We start from the raw sequence: 22,388 nt of genomic DNA, 5'->3' as shown, positions 1-22,388 counted from the left end.
GAAGAACCACAAATGCGTAAAATCAAAAAAAAAGGAATAATAATTAAAAAAAAAACACAACCAAGGTCTATGATATATGGCCGCTTATTTCATACTGGTCTAGCCCAAGGGATCTACCTACCTTGTCGAGGGGTTTCTTGCATAAGATTTGGACTTTGAGATTCATTTCCGAAACCTCATAACAGAGGATTAGTTCCTTATTTTGCTGAAGCCCGTACCACGTCCTTCACAAGAATCTCGAGGTCCGCTAGTCCAGCTATATCGCATTCATACCAAAGCGGAATTTTTTTTCCTCCGAGTAAGGCTAATATATACCACAGGGATATAATAGTACAGGTAGAGACTACTTTTCAGCAAAAATAAATTTGGCTTCCAACTTTTTAACGATCAAAATATTGAAGCAGTCAACGACCAGCAGCCTGCATCACATGGGACAGTTGTGCGACACAATCCAGTAATATCTTAGTAGCTTTGTATCCGGACAGCTCATGGTATATGTTTGAGTTTGTAAGTGAGATACTACATGCTAGAAAAGGACAGCACTCCTAATCCTTTCACAAATTAACCAAGGATTCTATAAACAAGAAGGCAGATTTGGTATGTCAACACCAGAAACAAAAAACTCATCGCAAGTTGCCATTTCACCACCTACTTCCATGCCTTCATTTGCGTGTATTCATGTTGGTGAGGCATTAATGCTCAATTCAAACTGGAATACGTGCCATCCGGTAATACGGGTTCCGTGAGCCCAGAAGAATCATGAAAATAATGAAATAATTTGCAAATAAAAAAAAGGCCCATCGAACAACCACCGAGTAACATCACCATGATCGCTTAAAACAGTTTAAATTATTATAGCATAAGGTTTGCCACAGACTAAGCTAAGCCTGATTTGGCTCAGGAAATTAGCTTTTCAACGGGCAACTAAAATGACGTAGTTAGAAGAGAAAAATCCCTAACACCATCGAATCCCACTAGGCGTAATGCCTCCGCTGGATCACATTGTGGCTTTAGAATACATAAAATACATCAATATATCAAGAGAGAGATAATCTCGATAAAAAATTTTAAACCTTTAAGTTAGGCAAGCACTGATGGACAAAAATAAATACCGTCAGGCGCATTAGTCCACCATGCCCCAAGATGGTTGACGGTACTTCAACTTGTTGGACGGAAAGGAAAAGAATTAATAGATCCTGCATGGTGCTCACTGGGTGTGACGCTCCACTCACAGAAGGTTCCCTGCCAACACCAGTGCACAAGACTTGAATCAAAATTATATCTTCTTTAAGTTTATCTTTTAGTTTTCTTATCTTACCATTTTTATCGCTCCGAAACAACATACATAAAAGATAATTAGACCACCAACATATGGATAGAAAGAAACAAGTATAATGGCTGCTTGGGCGATCCCTTCATGTACCAACAATCATCTTAATTGTTGTCATCACCTCAATATATATCAGATGGACAAATAACGAACCCACCAGCATTTTAGAAAAACCATGCAATGCCTGTGGATAAAAGGTATATGCAATGACAAGATTTAATGCAGCATGGAAATAACCTAAGATAATCGCAAAGCAGACATTGTCAAGTCTATTGATTTAGTGAAGCAGATAATCTATGCCAAGTGGATTCCTCTTTCACAGTCCCATATTCGGGATAGAATGTTTCCGAGTAGAACATAGTTACAGGAAGCTGCTTCAGTTCTGGTGCACCACATTTGTAAACAAGGAGATGAATAGTTAAGATATTTTGATAAGCCATAACTTCCATTGTAAATTTGTAATTATTCCTTTCTCTTTAATAAATTCATGGTGGCTCTTCGCCCCCCTTTATTTCAAAAGATAAGCCATAACTGCTATTCTTATCTTTTCTTTTCTTTTTTAAAGGAGGGGGAGGGGGAGACTGGCACGGGCATAACATGACCTAAGGGAGGAGGATAAGCCTACAAGGCTAGAGAGAGATATATGATAAATTTATATTTATGTTTCACATAAAAATACTTATATGTTTCATTTAACTATAGTCTTTAGCTCTGTTGAGTTATAAAAATTAAGTGCACCCAAATAAGATCCCAACAAACCAATACTAACCTAACAAAAATGTCTGAAACCTTTCGCCAATACCAAATTAGCTATACTATGGGACTCGCCCGATTAATTCGACCTGACAACGACCAATCCAGCACTAGGCAGACACAATCCATCAATTAAGATGGTGTTGGACCAGGGTAATGCCAAGCCAAGGTCAGGCTAGGTTTAGGTAGGGTAAGGAGACAGAGGTCAGGTTTGGGTAAGGATTAACCCTCAACCTGACTCAACCTACCCAGGATGCAGCCCTACCATAAAAAGGCTTCCAATCGTACACCTGCCTCAAAATCGCTCCTTCAGACTGCAGATGTTACCCCAAGTGCTTTATTGAGGTAAACTACATAAAAAAAATGAGAAAAAAAAATTGTGTTGAGTCATGCACTTCTTATTACAATCTCTTTGTTGCTTCTTTGTAATAATTATTCTGGACATACAAGCTACCTTCGTAACAAAGAGTACCTGCAATGCTGTTAGAAGTCGCGGAAAAGCATGAGAGCATCATCAAGTTTCAGAAGCGATAACTCCAAGATCATCCTACCGTTCCTCAGTTGTTCAGGTTTTTCCCTGCGTTGTGAAACCTGCCATAACAAAGAAACTGGTCATAAAAACAAGGTTAACTCATATAACAATTATTTTCGACCATAAAAACAAAAAAGAGACAACTCATCTGTTTTTCTAGAAATCACAGCAAGGACACCATATATTTGCACTTAGTTTTTGGATTATATCATAATTATTAGCTAATTGAGTTTCATGTCATGCAAGAAAGCAGAAAATTAGTCCAATATGAATCACTGAGTGCTTTAACTGAATGGCATTGGGGCTATGGCAAAGAATGATCCGCAAAGCTGGACAGAAAAAAAGGGGACCCGATTATGGTTTAAATTATCATTGCTGAACTAATTTGCAGCCAGGGGTTTTGGTCAACCATCAAAGAAAGATAAACCTGCAGATTCAATTGCACAGGATGTACAACATGCATATGTGTTACAAGTTATCAATTGTGATATGTGCTGCAAATAGGATGTAAACACATGCCAGACAACTTCTAGGGCTAATAACTGATGACATTAGTAACATCAAGAGTAGACACTTGGTACGCCAAACGAGCACATACTGGGCGTACCGACATAGTAACAACGTGGCGTTGGTATGGGGTCCAGTACCAAGACGGCATACTATGTACATTCAAGGCTCATTGAGCTTTAAGGCTTATTTGGATGGGCCAGGTAATTTGCGCAATCCGTAACAGTGGAAAATTGTGGAGAATAGAATAAATTTGGAAGGAAATACATGAATTATGCATTCACATACATACATATGTACATTCAGACATGCAAAACTCATCACCCATTACAAATGAAACTTGAAAAAGCGTATAGACAATCCCAAGCAATATTATCAATTCTAAGATTACATCGACCAATTTAAATTGATCACAGGGTTCCTCAAATATACTATATACTCATTTAAAATCATACAGCATAGAAGTAATAGAATAATCTAACTACTATGTAACACGAAATCCTATGAGTCTAACTTCACATGGAATCCAAATATCCTCTTGTTTCTTCAAAATAAATGTTGAGAGATGAAGCATCTCTCCTATGTACTTCTGCACCACCGTTGTTACCCTTTAGTAGACAACTCAGTTCCGTTGTTGTTCTACACAAAAGAAAAAAGAAAAGCACACCTCAAAAAGTTGAGTGCATTCATCAAGTTACATAAATAATAGAATTTTTTTTGGGGGGGGGAACCACGGCCATTTGTCATCCTTTGATTTGCATGATACATGCCTAATTATAGTGCAGTAACTCAAAAGAGATCTGACATGAAGTCTTTGTGTTTAAAGCAGAGAAAAACATGCCACTGTAAGAAACTTGCATAGTTGTCGAAATAGTTCCTTTTTGTTGCGGTTAGATCTTGTGATGGCTTAATAATTCAAATGGTATTCAGATGCCGATGAGATAGGTTGTCTAATATCCTCATGATCTTCGCACTTGATTAGTTTATTGTCCAACAATATTTCATAAGGGGGACGAATGATTGAAAAATTGCTAACTCATGGCCATGTAGATATCCATTAGTCCTAAAAATAGGACAAAGAACTCAGTAGATACAAAGGAGATTAGACCTAGAGAGAGGTCAAGCCATTGATGCAAGCTAAGGCTGGAATCGGGACTGAGCCGGTCCGAGGCCTGTTGTACCAGGCCGACTTTGGGTTTTGGGCTTTGGGTTTGACAAGAGAAGGCTCGAGCTCTAGCTCTCGCTCGGGTCTTAGCGCCCAGATAAAAATCAGGTCTGGCTTGAGCCTGGTCCGAAGCCCGATCCAGCCCAGCCCGCCAAAAATGATCTGTTTCAGCCCTAATCCCAATCCCCAAAAATGATCACAAATTTGGACATTATAGCTTAATTTGGATTTCCTGAGGAAAAAGGAGATGAAAACAGTGGTGGAAATATGACAACATAGGCATACTCCAAAGCATTTCTCCAAAAATTCATTTCCCTTCAATTTCTTTACCAATTAAACAAAGCCTGTCTCAACAGGGCAAAAAGACCAAGCAGCAAGAGATTTAAATGGTGCAATATTCAATATAAAGTTCAACTGTGTCAATATATTAGAACAAATGCCAAGCTATCATAGTCTAAATTATATTATTGAGATCAATGTTTGAAAAGGTGAAGGAACAAGGTTAGATGTAAGATAAACTTCTCGATTTTCCTTTATATGTAAAAAAATATTCAGAAAAACAAATCATTATGTATTCTTAACCAATTAAACAAACTAACAAAGCATAAGCAGATTTGCTGATATTGAGTAAATTTGTCATAATCTTTATCAACAAGGAAAAGATTAAAATAGTACAATATTCAATATAAAGTTCAACCGTGTCACCATAGAACAAATGACAACCTATCATAGTCTAAATTCTATCATTCATATCAACGTTTGTAAAGGTGAAGGCATAAGGTTAGGTGTAAGATAAATTTCACAGATTTCCTTTTTATGTAAAAATAATCTGAAAAATACAAATTATTATGTAAAGGAAACGCATAGAGAAGGAAACAATGCCATGTTTGAATTTGCTTAGTGCCTGTGCACTCTAGAAGCCATGATTGGGCGCTGGGTCAAGATTGGTGGTGGGAACAATAAGTTTTATCTTGTCAACAGTTCAGCCGATGCAACAAAAGGAGTTGGATAAAGACCAGAAGTATGGTTTGAAAATGGATTTGACACCATAAAGTAGCACCTACAAGCCAAGATTAGGAGCAAGGTTGATATGCAATGAATAGATTAAGTTTTATGGTAATAGGGAGGGGAGAAGGGGAGAGTGCGAGGCATTTTGGGATTGGGTTGGAAGTCATGATTTAGCAATCCCTACTAAAGTTTTGGACAAATTTTAAAATGAAAATGTCGAAAGGCAGCTCGCTATGGTCCAATAACACTTTACAATATGACATCTGTTTAAACACTCAAAGAGCAATATAACATAACCTGTCATGCCTAGGTTAGGCATTTAAGTCCACACATCATGCAAAATGTATTCCCTTTCTTTATCATTCCTTCAATCAGGAATCACTCGGAATGTTCACTGCAAAAGAGCATCAGATAACCACAGGAGATGAACCTAATGTGAATGTCTCTATGTGGTATATGTCCCTACATAATTTTTAACACCAAAACATTGAGGAGCTTTTTCAGATTCTCACCTTAAGCAAGCAGTGAAAAAGATTATAAACATGCCTTTTCAAACAATTTCCAATGTTTATTATGGTCCTTTTGTTGGCTTTTACATGAGTATTATTAGTAAACCAAATACATGAAAAGATGACAAGGAGTATAGCTTAAGCATTTCTGGATGGGACAAAAATCACTTAAATTTAAATGCTAATCTTGAGCAATAATAATTATGATTTGGCGATTGACAAATAAAAAAATTTAAAGACTAGAATTTCAATCATAAAGCTGAAATAAATTTCAGCCTGCTTGGGGGAAAAGTTGAAGTAGCCTCATGCGGCAAGCAATGTAGTAACCCATTTACATTTACAGGCTTATGCAGTGACAAGCACTTGAGGATTGAACTTCTTCCAATAAGCAGATCACAAATCAATAATTATATAAAAGAAAACAAATTGTAATCAATGAAGAAAACTATGATTTCACCATAATGAGACAAAAATTATATATAACAAACCTCATGCTCCTGTTCGACAATGTGAGCAATCTTTTGACTCAAATTTAAGGCAGCATGGTACAAATCATTTAGGACATGTTCCCAAAGTGCATCTTTTTTCACTTTCCACAAGAAAAGTTCTTTCTGTCCAGCGGCATATGAAACAACTTTCTGCAGGAATCATCAGGCTGACAATTTAATGACTTTCACTTCCGCGATAGCTAAGAGTGCAATAAGGAAAAAAGAAAATAAATGAAAGAAACATGTGCCTAATACTATAGCCAAATCAAACAATCACAAGCTCTAACACAATTTTAAGCCATAAAGAAGCTATCAAGTATTGCACTACATTAATATCATCTTGAGGATGTGAAATTAAATATTCAATGCAGAGGGTGCCAGTTGCGTAACATATATACCCTTTATCAAAAAGAACATTCCATAGTCATTGGTCAAGGCACATCTCCGGCTTAAAAGCAAATAATTGAAGGCTATTCCTTCACATGCTATCTGAGTTCTGTCAGAACTACAACAGCAGAATCTAAGATTCTGACTCACCAAACCTCAAATAGCCTATTTATCTTTCAACTAGTTCTGGCAAAATGTGGCACTTCCAAATTTCAGAGGTCTCGATGGCAATTATCGGATACGTTGAATCTTTTTCCAGGTGATATAACTTTTTGGGTCCAGAACAATTTATAAATTACATAGACAATTTTTAGTAAATATGTAGCAGGACATATTCAGATGATTTACACTGTTTTTGTACTGAATTCATACTAAGCATATGGAGAAATACCTAGTCATACCATAGAGGTTATATAAGAAATTTACCCTCATTTTCAAGATGTCTGAATGTTGATAACAGATAAGGTTATTCATTTTGTGTAGCTGACAAAGGATTGATTGTTATGAAGATTAACAACTTTAAAAACTGCACCATCGCATTCTAAGACTAGATGGTAAGCATTAGAAGTGAAGAAAACCTATAATTCTTATTCTGCTGATCCACCCACAAGCAGGCCATTCCCAAGTGGTCCTACACTACAGTGCAGTTGCATTCAAATATATCTCTTTTTATGTAGTACGTAACATGATATCGAGTCAAACTTTATATCTAGAATACATGCTTTAATACTAGGCATGGAAGGAAATAAGTTTGTATCCATGATAAGTTCTTTCACATTTAATAAAATTCTAAATGCATCATGTCAACACTTGTGGGAATTGAAAGATTTTTCATGATCAAAAGACACAAAAATTAGACCAAAATTCTGAAACTTTTTCAAATATATCAAATTATAAGAATAAGAAATCCTTTGGACAGTAATGTACTTAACCAAATGCAAAATTATAGTGAATCTCTATGTTATACTGGAGAATAATTATAATAATTATGTAGATCCTGGAACATATGAATGTTTTATACCTCCATATCTAAGTATTCATCCTTCCAAAGCTTATACAAAATTCCTTGGGCATCCTTCTTCTCAACAAATGCAATATCCGCAATCTATCAATTAGAAACAAATATGAACCTGTAAGAATGTATATCTAAAAAAGTCATGTAATGCATAGAAGAATCCTTGCATTCTTAAGATGCAGCAACCGTTGAGCTTTTTAACGTTTCTAACTAGAGACTACACATAATACCTCAGAAATAAACATTGGCAGCTAACTTAAATATTGAAAGCAAGATGGGAGAAAAATTATAGATCAGCATAAGGATCTACAGCAATTTTGTCAAAAACCATTCTAATGCAATACTCTTTCTTTTTTTCGGTGAGTTCTTGTGCAGGTACATGACAGCAAGCTTGAATAATTTACTCGTGCTTGTTACCTGATCAGGCCATTAACTATCCTTTTTGTAGTAGGTTTTATGTTCAGGGTTATAGAGAGATGTAAACATTCTACAACAAGCAATGAGATGATCCTGTTAGTGATACTCAGTGTAAGAAAATATCATGCCTCAAATTATGAGAAACCTGCATAATTCAGTATCTTGGTTAATCATACAGCTGGGCAAAAATATTGCATTCCGTTCTAACATGAAACTGAAATACTTGGACTTTTATCAATTAATGAAGTGCTTCAAAGAAGGAACAATAAATATCATTGGCTTTCAACATTACAATTTGGAATAAAATGTTCATCCTCAGATATAGGGTTGTGGCATAAATGTATGATTGGTGCGTTAAATGCTTCAATTTTATGGAAAACTAAGTATAGAAAATAAATTATAACCTTCTAAGACCAAACACTTTTGTAGGATTCCCAAAAAGGATAAATGAAATCTAAATCAAAGGATTTACTAAAAGTCATGAGGTAAGATTATCTTACCAGAAAGGTCTTCTAAAGCTAAAGGGCATCAAGAGAAATTAAGGAATACTATGCACACAAGTCACAAGCTCCATAAGAAGTTTGCTTTGGGATATTCATCAGATAACTGACTGAATAGGGAGCATGCTTGGAAAACATATTGCATGGTGGAAGCACATCTAAAAGGAATCCCAATTATATTCTTCCAAATAAAACAGTTTTTGCATACAAAAGTAAGGCAACAAAAGCAGGATCATGTGGACCATGTTTGCTTAATCAAACACTTTAACAAGCAACCCTTTTCCTGTTATATGTAGTCAGCTTTATGGAACAAACTACAGCCAGTCAAGTTTTGAGAACTTCTTTAGCAATCAATATAACATTAATATGCATGTAAATGGTAAAAAATATGTATCCTAATCAAGGTCTGTTACTCATATTCATTTGTTTCTGAATTATTTCTCAATCCTCTCATGGGTACCTGAATTGCTGCCTAGACATTATGACCTGTCCCGTCTACAACTTATTTCATGCTTCCAATCCATAAAAAAGAATCATTTTCTAATTCATTGCATCTAATCAGCAAAATCAAAATTGTCAAGAGTAGGTATTTAAGGAAAAGCAATAATATTGCAAGTATATAATACTCTAAAATGCATGGCACCATATAATTCCTTCAGGTAGAATAAGTTATTACACGATCTGTCTCAAATGGATGTCCATTCTTAATCAACAACCTGAATATCCTATATGCCTCTTTTCCAAATCTTGTCAAGACAAGCGCCTCTACCTGAAACACAAAAACATAGAATAGGGTAAATAGTTAGGGGAGTAATTCTAACCTCTCTTGGTAGCAACAGAAAAGATGTGTTCATAACTAATATACCTCGTCATTCTGACAAGTATCTATGATGCTTTTCAAATCTACATCAAACATGGGAAATAGAAAGTGTCAAATGTCAGGTAAAACATAACCTAGACGTATGAAAAGAGGTTCATCTTCTCATATTTCACATGATTGCCTCAGGTAATAAGAAAAACTAACCGATACTGTACGATGCTCCTGCACCCCAATTGCATGATTGGCAATGAAGTTGATCAAGGATTACTCTAATATGCTCCAACGTCATAGAGATACCTCCAGGCTTTGCTCTCACCCCTTCTAGTATGCTATCCATTGTTGCTCTAACTAATTATTTCTAAGACATAAGTAGCTTTAAATGAAACTTTAATTTGCAATACACATCAAAAGATGTTTAAATACCAATTCCAGCAGCAAAAACCAACTCAAAATATTCAGCATATATTTAGAGTGTACATTTTCAAAAAATCATGAAAATGGAGAGATTTGGCAATTGTATGACCAACAACATATTTAAACCAACACATAGCCATTCATACATATATTTTGAGCCTCGTGAGAATAAAGTAATTTTTTGTATGGTTGCGTTTGCTGAAACCTTTAGAGCACTCGATATATGCTTGTTCTACTTTATGTTTATTTCTAGAGATGGATGGCTATGTTAATCATTTGGGACAGAAATTGGATGCGAGTCTGCATTGCATTAAAACAGGAAATGGATAAAAATTGAGAATAGAATTGGACAATTTTTTGCTAAACTTTGGACAATGAAGATTTCAGTTCGCCCCGGAGCAATCAGTGAATAATAGTTTAAGACTAATAAAGTAGAACAAGCATATATCGAGTGCTCTAAAGGTTCCATCTCTATACTTTAAGAAAATTAGGCTTAGTGATGCAGCTGTAATAATCTAATTTCTTATATGAAAACATATTTTTGAGAATGTATTAGTAACAAAAAGCAAACTAATATTTTATCTTTCAAATATTTATAAATGGAGACCATAAAAGAGAGTCCTATACAATGTGACATAAGATAGGTAGATAAAAAGGTCTTGAGTGACTTTTTTGGTAGAAAGTGTCTTGAGTGATTGAAGTCTACAGTGTGTCAACAAGCTTTGGAAAGACATGTCTTGACACCCAAACATGAAATATCTATTGTCCTATATTTGATGAAAAAATCCCTAGAGATCTATCTGTTATTTCATAGGAACCTTCATCCTCACCAAAACCTACAACAACTCAAGGAAGGGTGAATTATACCCAACGTTTCTTCGATTTCTTGAGATATCATAGAACCATGTTCTTTGAGAGTTTAAGGTATGAAACAAGCTGTTCATGAGCACCTCAAGTTCAGCTAGAAATTAAATAGGCTGGCTCAAGCTCGGCTCGATTCCCAAACAAGCCGAGCTTGAGCTAGGTTGTTTACACCTCTATAACTATACTAGCTCGACTAGGAATCATATATTATTCGCCGATGTTTATGTGTTATAGCTGCATTCTCCATGTTCAACCAAAAAAAAAGTGAAGTTTTGCTCTAAAGGTCAAGCAAACCACCAAAAGTATATTTTGCTATAACTGTTATCATGCTTTTTCCAATAGAAACTTTCATGCTTTATAGGCATCATAAATTACCAGGAGTCTCATCTTTAGCTTTTTGTTGACCACTTGACTCAATCATTGCTTCCAATACAGCACCAGCATCAAGACCGAATCTTGATCTCACATGTGCAACACAAGCCTAAGATACGAAAAAAAGAACAAAAAGTGAATTAATACGAACATTTATTAGAAAAGCTACAAGAACTAAAAGCATACCAGGTTGGATATTAAATATTATTAATTAAGCTTATTGTAGGAAAAATATTCTCCTACCACCCCCTAACTCATAAATAAAAAAGTAACCAAGTGAATTTAAGTGATTTTTGCTGAAAATAAAATAACTAGGGAGAAGAAGTCTGTTACAATTCATGGACTTAAGCTTAAACAGCTAGGAAGCAATCGTTAATGCTACAATAGTCTCAGAAAGTTGAGGCAGAGGGAAGAAAGAAAATTCTCATGCAATCAACATGTATATGTTAGACTGACAGCACATTCACTGAATGTGATCAATAAAAATCATCCCAGTATATGATAATTGTTCATCAACAAAGATTAACTAGCTACTAAATACTAGTCATGCCATTCTTGCCACTTGGCATGTACTTGCTAGTATGATGTTGTTGGACAGGGATGTGGAATGGCTGCATGTCACTTCCAACCAAGCATTGGTGCAACAAGGCACAATATGTGCCATTCTGGTACCAAGAAAGCATGTAATAATGCAAAGAACTCAAAAACCTAGCTTTTAGCATGGTTGGTAATATCTGTGTTGGGATTCATGACGATTAAGTATCGACACAATACTCCACCGACACATGGTGCGTTGGACCGTGCCTGATAGGTTTTGGTACACACAAATCTATGGGTTCTTCTCTCAATCATGAGCTCATGCAATTGGAAGAGAGAGCAAGGGAGAGGGAGGGAGGCTTGCGAAGTAGCCGATGGTGGTGGGTGGACATGGTGGAGGAGCTAGTTGAGATAGAAGGCATTAAGATCCCCATCAACACCTCCAAGCCAAACCCTAACAGCAGTGCTAGGGCAGATATAGGCACTGATGGTGGACACGAGCTCGACAGGGTTGGTGTCAAGGCCAAGATGCACGTGATCTCACCATTGCCTCTATGCAATTGAAGAGGTTCAAAGACATGACAAAGGTGGAGGGAATCGTGACAATGAGGGTCGGGCAAGGTTCATGGCGACCAACAGGGGCAACACACTCTCCATCGAGATCATGACACTTGCAAGAGAGAGGCGGAGAGATCGATCACCTAGGGTTGGGATCAATTGAAGGAGGCATTTCACCTGTACATTTTTGGGGTTGGAATCAGGGGGTAAACCAGCATTTGCTAGTTAGTATCACTCGAAACCAGGCAAAACAAGTTAATTTGGCCCAGTTCATCCACAAGATATTGGGGGCGTGTTCCATTCCTATTTCTTGCCAGGATGGTATGGTACGAGGTGTACCTTCCGATTCGGAATGATTCGACCTTGGTTTTTAGTCCTAGATTAAGCACCCTAATGTGCCAATAGAAGAAAAAATTGGAAGTAGACAGAACATAGAGGTTGTAAATTCATGTCTCAAAAAGATGGGAGACGAGAGATCAAATAATAGGTGAAGATTGAGAATGGATTAGACAGAACTGATGAAAAAGATACGATAAATCCTGCATTAGCAAGGATTTAGCTTCTAATAGGAAATGATGGCAAATTGAATTTCATAAAGCTAACCTAATAGAAGGGCTAAGGATTGTCTGCTATGAATTTAGTTATGGACAATATGTATCATTAATTTTGTTAGCATCATCTCCAACATATTGATGTTCAAGTTCTGAACAACATATGTTGCTTACTCATATGGTATTACAATACGAAGATAAGTTACTGATATGCATTTAATTGCAATGATGATTCAAATTGATCACTACTACGAAAATATTCTTGGTGCAAAAAGTGTTGAAAAGACCCTCCTAAAAGTAAAAAAAGATTTTACATGAAATGTGCTATGCAACAGATATGTTGATTTTGGTAACAGTTGTCACTCAAAGAAAATCTGATTTGAAGCAACTAAGGGCACAATTAATACAAGTATTGGTTCAAAACACATTTGACTCAAAAATTTTCGTGAGAAGTGGGATAAAATTGACAATCAAAGTACTGTGAAGGCATATTAGGGCCACTTTCGGCTAATTAATGTACCCGAGGTGCATATGTAGCAGCAAATTTATTTGATATTTCAGATCTGGTTGCTGATTTGAGTACCTTAGTTCAATCCATTAATTAATGATTACATTTGTCAGCAACAAAAAGAGGAGCCTTGATTGTGAATACATATAGCCCATTCCACCTGTTTTATTTTCTTTCTTTATCATGTAGTCTTATTGGAGAGTCATAGATACTACAAGGAAAGCCTGGTTAGTTTCTTAATTAAGAATCATAATTTAAGTGATGAAAAAGAAACTCTGATACAACCAGTAAGTTGTACCACTTGAATCTACTAAGTTCCAATCAATATGTGAGCTTTTCCAAAAGCAAATGAACCCAACTAGAAAGTTGCTAAACCATAACATTTAAGGCCACTTTTATAGGAAGTACTACCACCAAACCTTGGAACGATCAGTTAACCTTTGCCACCTTGATTCCAAGCTGAGCAAAAGTGGAGATTTAGTTGGTAAAGTTATAGTGGCAAGCTATAATCTGAGACTTCCCCTTTTAATCTGGCCTCTACAGCTATGTGACACTTTCATCCCTTCCACAGAGATGACCAGTAAGTATGCTTTAATCCCAAGTGAAGAACTTTTTTCCCTTTCAATACTTTTCAGTTTCTTGATTAATGACCTAGCATATAAACATTAAATCATATGGTGCCTTATGTGATTGCTGCTAGTATGAATTCTAGGTTTATTCAACTTCCTCTGCTAACATTTTGTGGTCAATTGTGAGATAAAGTTAGCAAAATATCAAGATAAATTGGGGAAGCTAAAGAAAACTAAATAATCATATGCACTGACAAGGTTTGGTGCTCAACCAATAGCTCAAGGCTTGCACTGTTAAAATCGTTACCACACTGGATATTGTCTGTAAGAAGCAGTGATCCTCCTCTGCCTTTGCATGCATACTAGAAGCAAAATAACAGCATGTCAATGTGGCGAATGTGGGAAGAGAGCAAAGTTGTTCAGACAGAACAAAACTAGTAATAACAGCAGGTTGTGAACCCTTGATTAATGGTCTGTGGATCACCAAACAACTATTCCTTAGAAAATAAGGGGGGTATCTAAATAGGAACATTTTAAAACTTTTGACCACCATTGCCATGTCACAAAGTTAAGTTCAGAAACAATCAATCAACGGCAAAAAGATACATTGAAAAAAATTAGAAAAAAAACCATGCAAATATTAGAAATGAACAATTGAAAAGAACAGGCAGATCCCACCATAAATCCATACTTCAGAGTCAATGACAGATATCCATAACCCCAATGGAAATACATTTCTCTTAAATACACTACCAGAAACTTGGCAGACAAAAGAAAAGTGAGAAGTATTTCAAAAAGCATACCTTCTTCTTGAGGCAAAGTAAAAATTTCTCAAAATTTGCCTGCCAAAGTACTTCATTCTGAGTAATCGCAGCTTGAACCTCTTGATCCATCTCTAAAGCTCCATACTTGCGCTGTTATAAATTATGCAGATTTAAGCAAATAAGCAAATATCTAATGTTTATCATGTACTAATGCATAACATTAGAAACAAAGGCATCAGCAAGTTCAAATAAACTACATGCATTAAGAAGTTTCTAAATGCTCAAATTGCACTAGCATTTCATTTTAAGAACTAAAAAAACGCATCGTAGCAGAAAGTTCCATAGAAAGGAGAGAAAATATTGCATTAAATTATGTAGAAATTGCTGATAATTACCCAAAGTCTCTCCCTCTCTCTCACTCTCTCTCTTCCCTTTTCCCAGGATAGTTCAGCTTGTAGGCTAATGGTTTACAATCCATCTGCACCAAACCCCTTCAACATCCCCCTGGACTTCGCCAAATTAGTGTCAAACTGCACTTGGGCCATGCAATATCTGAACCCAACCATGCCTAAACCAAAAGCCTTCAGCTCAACCTGACCTGGACCATCCTTAAGCCAGGGCTAAAACATCTACAATCTGGCTAATCCATAGAACTGCCAGATATGGGACCCACAAAAACAAAACCTATGAAAATCTCATGGACATGTGGATTCCTGAACAGGAACCACTCTGCAGCAAGAAAGGAGTATGAACCATGAACTTGCAAACTTGACCCTAAGTCAAACATATCATTTCATAATGACTCTAAATTTCTAATTTCTAAATACATCCAACCTATAATTTCATACCAAATGAATTGTAGGGGGGCATAAATTAATACAAAAACAGTACCAAATTAAAATATCTAATCTAGCATCCATTCACAATGCTATCCCACCTCTGTCATTCACCCAGACTACTCATGTCAAAACAACCTCACATAGGTAAGTGCATGACACTCATGGGTAAGCATGTGACACTTGGGTATGGGTATGGCAAAAAAAAGTACAGGGGAATCAGAAGAATCCAACACTACACACCCCCACAAAAAACTCATACCACCAGTCCATGTAGCATAGTCCTGTGATTATATTGAGGACAAAGAATCTAACCCCAAGGACCTTGCATTAACTTTCCAATGTTGCTTCTAACCTTCTTCATGATTTTATAATGCAATCCAACTATTGAATGCTGTACATTTGACCAATGTGCATAAGGACTTAAGCCTGACCTGTTTCCAGAAATAAGTCATCAACCGTTTCAAGGTCAATTCAACTTCCCCAGCCCAACAATAACACACCTCTAAGATCATGACATCTTTAAGTATATTCAACATCTTCTGAAAGCTTTTTAACAACGAATAGATCCATCATGCATCTACATTATTTTTCTCTGACACCTTAAAGCACAAAATTGTCATCCTCTTTCACATCAATAAATTTGGTCTCTGCTAAGTAAAAACCTTGTCTCTTCAGCTCTATCTTATTGTTTCTAGGAAAATCTTGCCTTCCAGTTTCAGAAATATCATCTCAATGTAAATGAGCAAGTTTTAAGAGATCTTGCCCTTTTTCATGCAATTCCTGACTTGCTCTTGCTCAATCTCTCCACTACAACATGTTACATTAGTTATGGCACTACAACAGATCCATGTCTTTTAGTGTTCAAAAAGTACACGTAAACATAAGAGGACATTGTGGTCAAACCAAACACTGTGATATTAAATTGACACGGTAAAACAACCACAAAGCTTTCTAAGGTAATATTACTCTGGACATGAAATAACAAGGGTAAAGTTACTTTCTTTTGATAATTCAATTAAAAAAATAGCTAAATAGATGATATATGTGCAGCACCTATCTTCTCGTATACATAATTATGTGCACCAAGTTCTTGAGCAACGTCAAGATGGGGTTGCAAATACTAACAAAACATTATTCCACATCAATAGGATCCTTAAAACTGGAAAAGCACTGTTCCTGTAATCTTGAAAAACCTAAAGTGTTACAACGTAGAGGTTCTACTTATACATAGTTAAAATATGCCACCTAATAGCAATAAGAACCATCAAACAAGTATAATGAACTCTAACAATCTCAAACAATTTTAAATAATTACATAAAATGATGGATTTTTCAACATAATATACTTCTATCGTAAAAAGTCTAGAAAAATTTACGACTTCCAAAGATTCTTCATGTCAAGATATCCCAAAAGCATACGAAATGGTATTAACCACACAATCCAAGGGGGTAGTTGGGTCAACAATGAATTTTGACTCTGAAAATTCAATCTTAACTGCAAAAAAGCTTTTCTTGGTGAAATTTAAATAAACCTTACCAATAATATGATACCTAAAAAACGTAAGAAACTTACAAATATAGAAAGAACCAAAAGTGATAGGAGACATCAATTGCATCAAATTTCATTAAATTTCTACATGTCACACCCCAAATTGCAAGAGGTTACTAATTCTGGTCAAAAAATTATTCGCAACCAGCAATTACTTGCCTATACAAGTCAAAGCAATTCCTAGCATGCAACAATTACACGAACAACATTAACCTTCACAAAGAATTAATTGGCTTCATTTGCCAGACTTCAAATTGGTTGTCTGTACAATAGCTCCTTGCATATGTCAAATTCAAACCTTTTGGAAATATTTATATTTCAATATTTGCTTTTCACGTTTTTCTTTAGACGACCGTTTTATATTTTTTTCTAAAATTTAAGTGGTAAAAATGTGGGCATGTTTGGTATTTTATTGTTTTTATGTTTCGTTTCTCTATAAATTAGTGAAATACCATATAGATCAAGGATCGCCGAACTGGTACCGTATCGGGTACCAGTCGGCATCCGAACTGGTTCGGTACCCGTCCGAACTGGTACCGAACCGGGCAAAAAGGCCACAGCACGCACATGGCGCACTGTGGCAGATCGAGTCGGACTCGGTGCCGGTTCGCACCGAGTCCTGGCCGAGCTGGACGAAATCGGTCTGGTTCCATCCGGTTCACTCTTGTACCGACCGGTTCCGGCCCGTAGGGGCCAAGACCATTTTGTATGCCCGTACTGACCCAGTCGCTCACCCGCAACCACTAAACCGAGCGGTAGGGCCCGGTTCAACATTTCTTGCTAGAGATTGATGTTGAAGATAGCGTTTACACAGAACTTCTACTATTTCTTGCTTTTATTTTTATTCTGTTTGAAAGCAATAAATTTTTGCTATCAAAAAGACCCAAAGACTTTACAAACAATTTTTTTTAAAAAAAAAAGGTTTCATCGTACAAGTTGAGCAGCCTAGTTCATTTTTCTTCTTGGGTTTTTAAAAACGGAACAAAACATAAAAGCAATAACAATGGGCCCCACTACACTTTTCGGTTTTTTCTAGCTCCTGCAAGACTGGTTGAATTCAGTTTTAGGATGAAACACTTTGGTTTTGGCTGAAATAGATAGGCTTCTAGCCAGTTAAATCTTATCAACCTTGATCAATAAGTGCAATTCCTCTTTTCAAGCTTAAATTTAAAGATTAAAAAGAAATAAGTTTTTGCCAAAAGCTTTGCACTGAATAATAGCAACATAAAGACAAGGAAGTTACAAAAAATGTAACAATTCATATAATAGTCTTTCTTAATCTTCCAACACAAAATAATGCAGATTGCAGCCATACATAACAAGAATTTGCATCATGAGAAGGAGTTATTAAACTGAAATCTCTGTTCACAAACACGGAAATCCAGTTTAAAAATGGAAAAGTGATAGATTCACATTAAGTAAATTATGGTTATAATGAAGGACACAAGCAATAAATTTGGACCAAATATTCCAACAGCAAAATAGTTTTCTTAACATAGTGTTTATGATCTCCCTGGCACAAAGCTCACAAGCTTGGCCATGCACAATGCAAGCTTGCGACACAAGGACAAAAAACTCATTGAAAAATGCCTGCCAAATGAACATGATAACCCAAAATTTACCTGAAATGCCTATTTAAAATGGATAAAATCACTTGAATTGCAGAACTAAAGCATGTTACTAGGAAGCATGTTTATGCTACCAGAGTTACCAACCTTATCACCAACAGAGACATCTGAAGAGTGATCAGTAGCTTTGACTTCTATAGTCTCTGTAGCGGTGTCTGTAATCTCAGAAAACCTTTCAGCATCGGAAAGGGCTGCAGCTACCATAGCTCGTTGTTCTATAGAAAGTATTTCTTCACTAGTCTGTAAAACAAAATACACCAAATATATCAGCTTCTCTCTCACTATTGCAATTAAACAGCAAACTATAAGACCTAAATTCAACCCAGAAAGAATTCTTACTAAATGACCACCACAGTCCTGAACATGGAAAGTACTCAGAAAAGAGTTTAGTCAGTCATTTTGTAATACAGTATTATCACTGTAGTAACCAATAAAAGCTCTTTCTGAACATCTTTACAAGTCGGACTTGAGAGATATGCACATATTTGTCCCATAAGCAGCCTTACAATGATTAGTGAAAGCATCAAAACTCTGCAGTGAACATAGAAACCTTAGGAAAGTGACCGATGCCATAATATTACAACCTCATGGGAATAGAAAAGCTAGGGTTTCTGGGGAAAAAAGAAGAGGCAGATAATAGTGAATCCAATTCTCATGAAAGGCATGCCCAAAATGCTAGTGGATCAGCATGAACATTCCTTTTATGTGTTGTTATTATCCACTAAAGATTTGATCCAAGCATAGCATTTTCTCAATCATAGTCAACAAGGCTTTCCCTTTAATTGCATACCCTTTTCAGCATTCACTATTATAATGGACCAAGTCCTCAGTCAAAGTCCTTTTCTAAACCTCTCTTTCAAGGTTTGTCTTACATTCAATGTTCCCAAAGAAAAATTTCTACTCAATTTATTGTCTTAACCATGCTATATATGGACTCAAGCAAGCATGTTTAGCTTGAATAGTTTCATAATGCCATTCTTGAAGCTGGTTCATCGATACGTGTCTTCTGCATCACACTCATTCTGCGGCATAGCATACTACCATCTTCAGATATTATTTATGGTATGACTTCCACCACCGCCCATTTGGATTATCACAACATAACTGCAACACCTTCTTAATCAATCATGTAAACCTGTCTTGTTTCTATGACACTTGTGTCCAATAAGTTCTTGCTCAATATCTCGAATTGATGAGATTATTTGAACCTTCCAACAATTTCTTAAGGTTTCACATGTCACTTGTGTGGTAAGAAACTTCACTAGTGTGCCTCACTCTAACAGATAATGCATTGTTCAATGCCTACTCCACCCCTTTTTAAATCCTCTTTACACCCTCCTCACTGATGATGTCCCTTACTAAAGTTAACAGAGCTAGTGAACCTATTATCTAGTGTCCAAGTATTCCGTCAGTATTTTCCTTCAGAACTATAAAATCTCTTTAAAGAAGTTATCCAGATTTGTCACCCCTTCCCTACCTTAAGAGCCACAATCAATATACCAAAAACTCTTTACTAATAATAGATGCCACTTAAATTAGTCAGTGACTATTTCATAGTTGAACAAAACAAAGGTTCGAATTTGATCCACATGCTCCACTTTTCTGTACATTGTCCACCAAGAAAGTCATGAACTCTTAGTCTATGATGCATCACAACTTTGAAGGTATTAAAGAAATTGATTGAATATGGTTGTGTCAAGATGCTAAGGCCCATTTATGCACAGTACTGCCCCTGCCTTCACGACCACTACGTTGATACTATTTACTAACCATTGCTTCTTTTTTACAAATAAGCTACTATAAGATACTGCTGTCTATAACTTATATTTAAAAAAAAAATCAAGAAATTTCACAATGTCAGACTTGTCATTTACAAGTTTACAAAGAGGTCCTTCAAGCCACCCTAGCAACAAGTTTAAATGTGTGAAATGGTATATGCAAAAAAAAAAAAGCATCAACATGCACCTTGCTAGCAGTAATAACAAGAGGTGATGTGTGATTCAAGGTTTGTTTCACTTATGGGTTAAGAGTTTTTCATACTGATTTTGCATCTAATAATATGGATATTGATTTTATTTCTATTGTCATGAATAGGAACAAGTGAGGAAGAGATATTCATAAAGTTGACCAATTTAAATGGAACATGCCATTGGTTACATTTACAACTCAGAAATTGCAGACTCGTACCAAAGCTTATCAGCAAAAAGCAAAACATCATACAGAATCATCGTATTGAAACTTATCTTAGCACTTCGTCTTCTTGTTGATCTAGTTTCCTCCTGTGGAGATGGTTCAATGAAGGGTTCAGGTCTTGGACAACGTTCCACATAGCGCGCACTTACAAGCCTATTGAAGTTTGCTCGCAGCCCTTCCCGCATACTTGCACTGACTAAAGATGATATGAACGCCGAAACAGTAATAATCAAGAATTTGGTAGGTAAAGATTCCAGAGGTAGGTCTCATTCTGAAACTCGATATGAATTTTGAAGTCCGATATAAACTGGAAAAAAAAGTAGGGGAAAAGAAAAGAATCAGTACCCACCCTCAGGTTTACTCGAGGTTGCTCGTTCTACGAGTTGTCCGAAAGTAAGCCTGCCATTCTGGAGTAAACCCGCAAGAAGAATTTCACACTGCAAGAAATACATGAAATCGGACGGGCTTGCTATTTACTTCAAAAAAATTGATTGTACAACAAATTAGAACGCTCGAAAAGAATCTAATAACTGACCTGGGGGCCAAGGTCGTCCCTTACGACGGCCAAGAACTTGGCGAAGCGCATTCGATGTAGGATGTTGTCGAAAAGGGCCATGTATTGGGTCACCGCCTTGGCCACACCTCCCGGCCCGGCTGCCGAGAATAAAGAAATAAAGACAGCAAGATTAGGGCGAGACAGGAATTGGTATTTTGATCCCTTCTTGGAGTCTCTTCTATCCATTAAGAAAGAAACAAAGATAAACAAAGCACCTGGTCTCGGAGTGGAGAAGGCCTGGACGCAGTTGTGCTGGACGAGGACGAGAAGGCAATTCTTGATCTGCGAGGAGGAGAGCTCGGTGAAGCGGATGATTTCTTGGAGGCTGAGGGTCCCACGGTGGAGGAGGCAGCTGCATACCTTCTGTGAAGAAGAGGAAGAGGCGTTAGGAGAGGGGAGGGAAAGAGAGGAGGGAAGACAGGAAGAGGGGGCTTACGGCGACGAGATCGCCGAAGTGGGCGGTGATGAGGCTGACGGCGAGTTTGAGGCCGCACTGAGCCGCCATCGTTTCTTGGATTCGCGCCAAGGAGGGAAGAGAGGAAGGAGAGAAGGGGAGATGCCTCCGGGAATGTAATGCAAGGATACGATGTTTTCCTCGAAACCTAAAACCTCTCTAGAGTTTCGGGGGTTTTACGGGTTTCGGGCGTCCAGGGGATAGATGTTTACGGCTGTGAGATGCGTGCACCGCACGGGGTGGAGCAGTTTATAGTACTCTTTAATTATCTCATAAACAGAAATCAATTATAAATAATTTAACTTATTAAAAATTATAAAATATATATAATGTAAGAAAATATATAAAAACCTATGTAAAAAAGTTTTTACATAGGTTTGAAATTTCAAAACCTATGTAAACTAGAATGCACGTCAAGATGATTCGCTTCAAGAATATATTATTTAGGTTTTCTTGTCTGGTGCTTTTGGATATTATATGATCAATCATGGAGCACCGGCTTTGTGACAATAATATAATCATAACTTTGGTTAGTTTTATATGGCATGAATCCAGTTTTTAATTCTCCTGTTCACATGTGTCTCTATGTGCATACGAGACA

The 22,388-nt window shown here is 36.6% G+C and overlaps 1 protein-coding gene across 6 annotated transcripts; it reads right to left on the bottom strand.

Annotated features, from left to right (window-relative positions):
* Window positions 1–827: 827 nt before the first annotated feature.
* LOC103709507 (uncharacterized) lies at window positions 828–22,010 on the bottom strand. Of its 6 annotated transcripts, none has more exons than XR_015968993.2 (15): window positions 21,770–22,010; window positions 21,549–21,696; window positions 21,313–21,431; window positions 21,127–21,214; window positions 20,830–20,973; window positions 18,672–18,826; window positions 14,608–14,718; window positions 11,085–11,190; window positions 9,636–9,779; window positions 9,477–9,514; window positions 9,328–9,380; window positions 7,701–7,784; window positions 6,293–6,442; window positions 2,556–2,674; window positions 828–2,433 (listed from the first exon to the last, which is right to left on the bottom strand). XR_015968993.2 is itself a non-coding variant. In XM_088704840.2 (15 exons), exons 1-14 carry the CDS (start codon window positions 21,836–21,838, stop codon window positions 2,567–2,569), a joined length of 1,557 nt encoding a protein of 518 aa, XP_088560966.1. In that variant the 5' UTR covers window positions 21,839–22,010; the 3' UTR covers window positions 828–2,433; window positions 2,556–2,566. The 6 variants fall into 6 exon arrangements, 4 of the variants coding, with proteins under 4 accessions (XP_088560966.1, XP_088560965.1, XP_088560967.1 ...); XR_015968992.1 differs by having other exon boundaries at window positions 828–1,242; XM_088704840.2 differs by having other exon boundaries at window positions 9,288–9,380.
* Window positions 22,011–22,388: the final 378 nt, after the last annotated feature.

The sequence above is a fragment of the Phoenix dactylifera genome, chromosome 9, assembly GCF_051530095.1.
Source record: "Phoenix dactylifera cultivar Ajwa chromosome 9, Ajwa_hap1_PhDact_Kaust_v1.1, whole genome shotgun sequence".
Classification (NCBI taxonomy): Eukaryota; Viridiplantae; Streptophyta; class Magnoliopsida; order Arecales; family Arecaceae; genus Phoenix; species Phoenix dactylifera.
The sequence above is the reverse complement of the archived record's forward strand: the minus strand, read 5'-3'. Positions and strand labels throughout refer to the sequence as shown.

Bases quoted from the DNA above. Each gene is read 5' to 3' on its own strand.
- LOC103709507 (XM_088704840.2), bottom strand. From the start codon at position 21,838: ATGGCGGCTCAGTGCGGCCTCAAACTCGCCGTCAGCCTCATCACCGCC. The intron at 14,719-18,671 runs GTTGGTAACTCT...AATTTATAACAG, and splicing joins ATGTCTCTGTTGGTGATAAG to CGCAAGTATGGAGCTTTAGA. The intron at 7,785-9,287 runs GTAATAACTTAT...TCTAATTGATAG, and splicing joins ATCCATTTGAGACAGATCGT to ATTGCGGATATTGCATTTGT.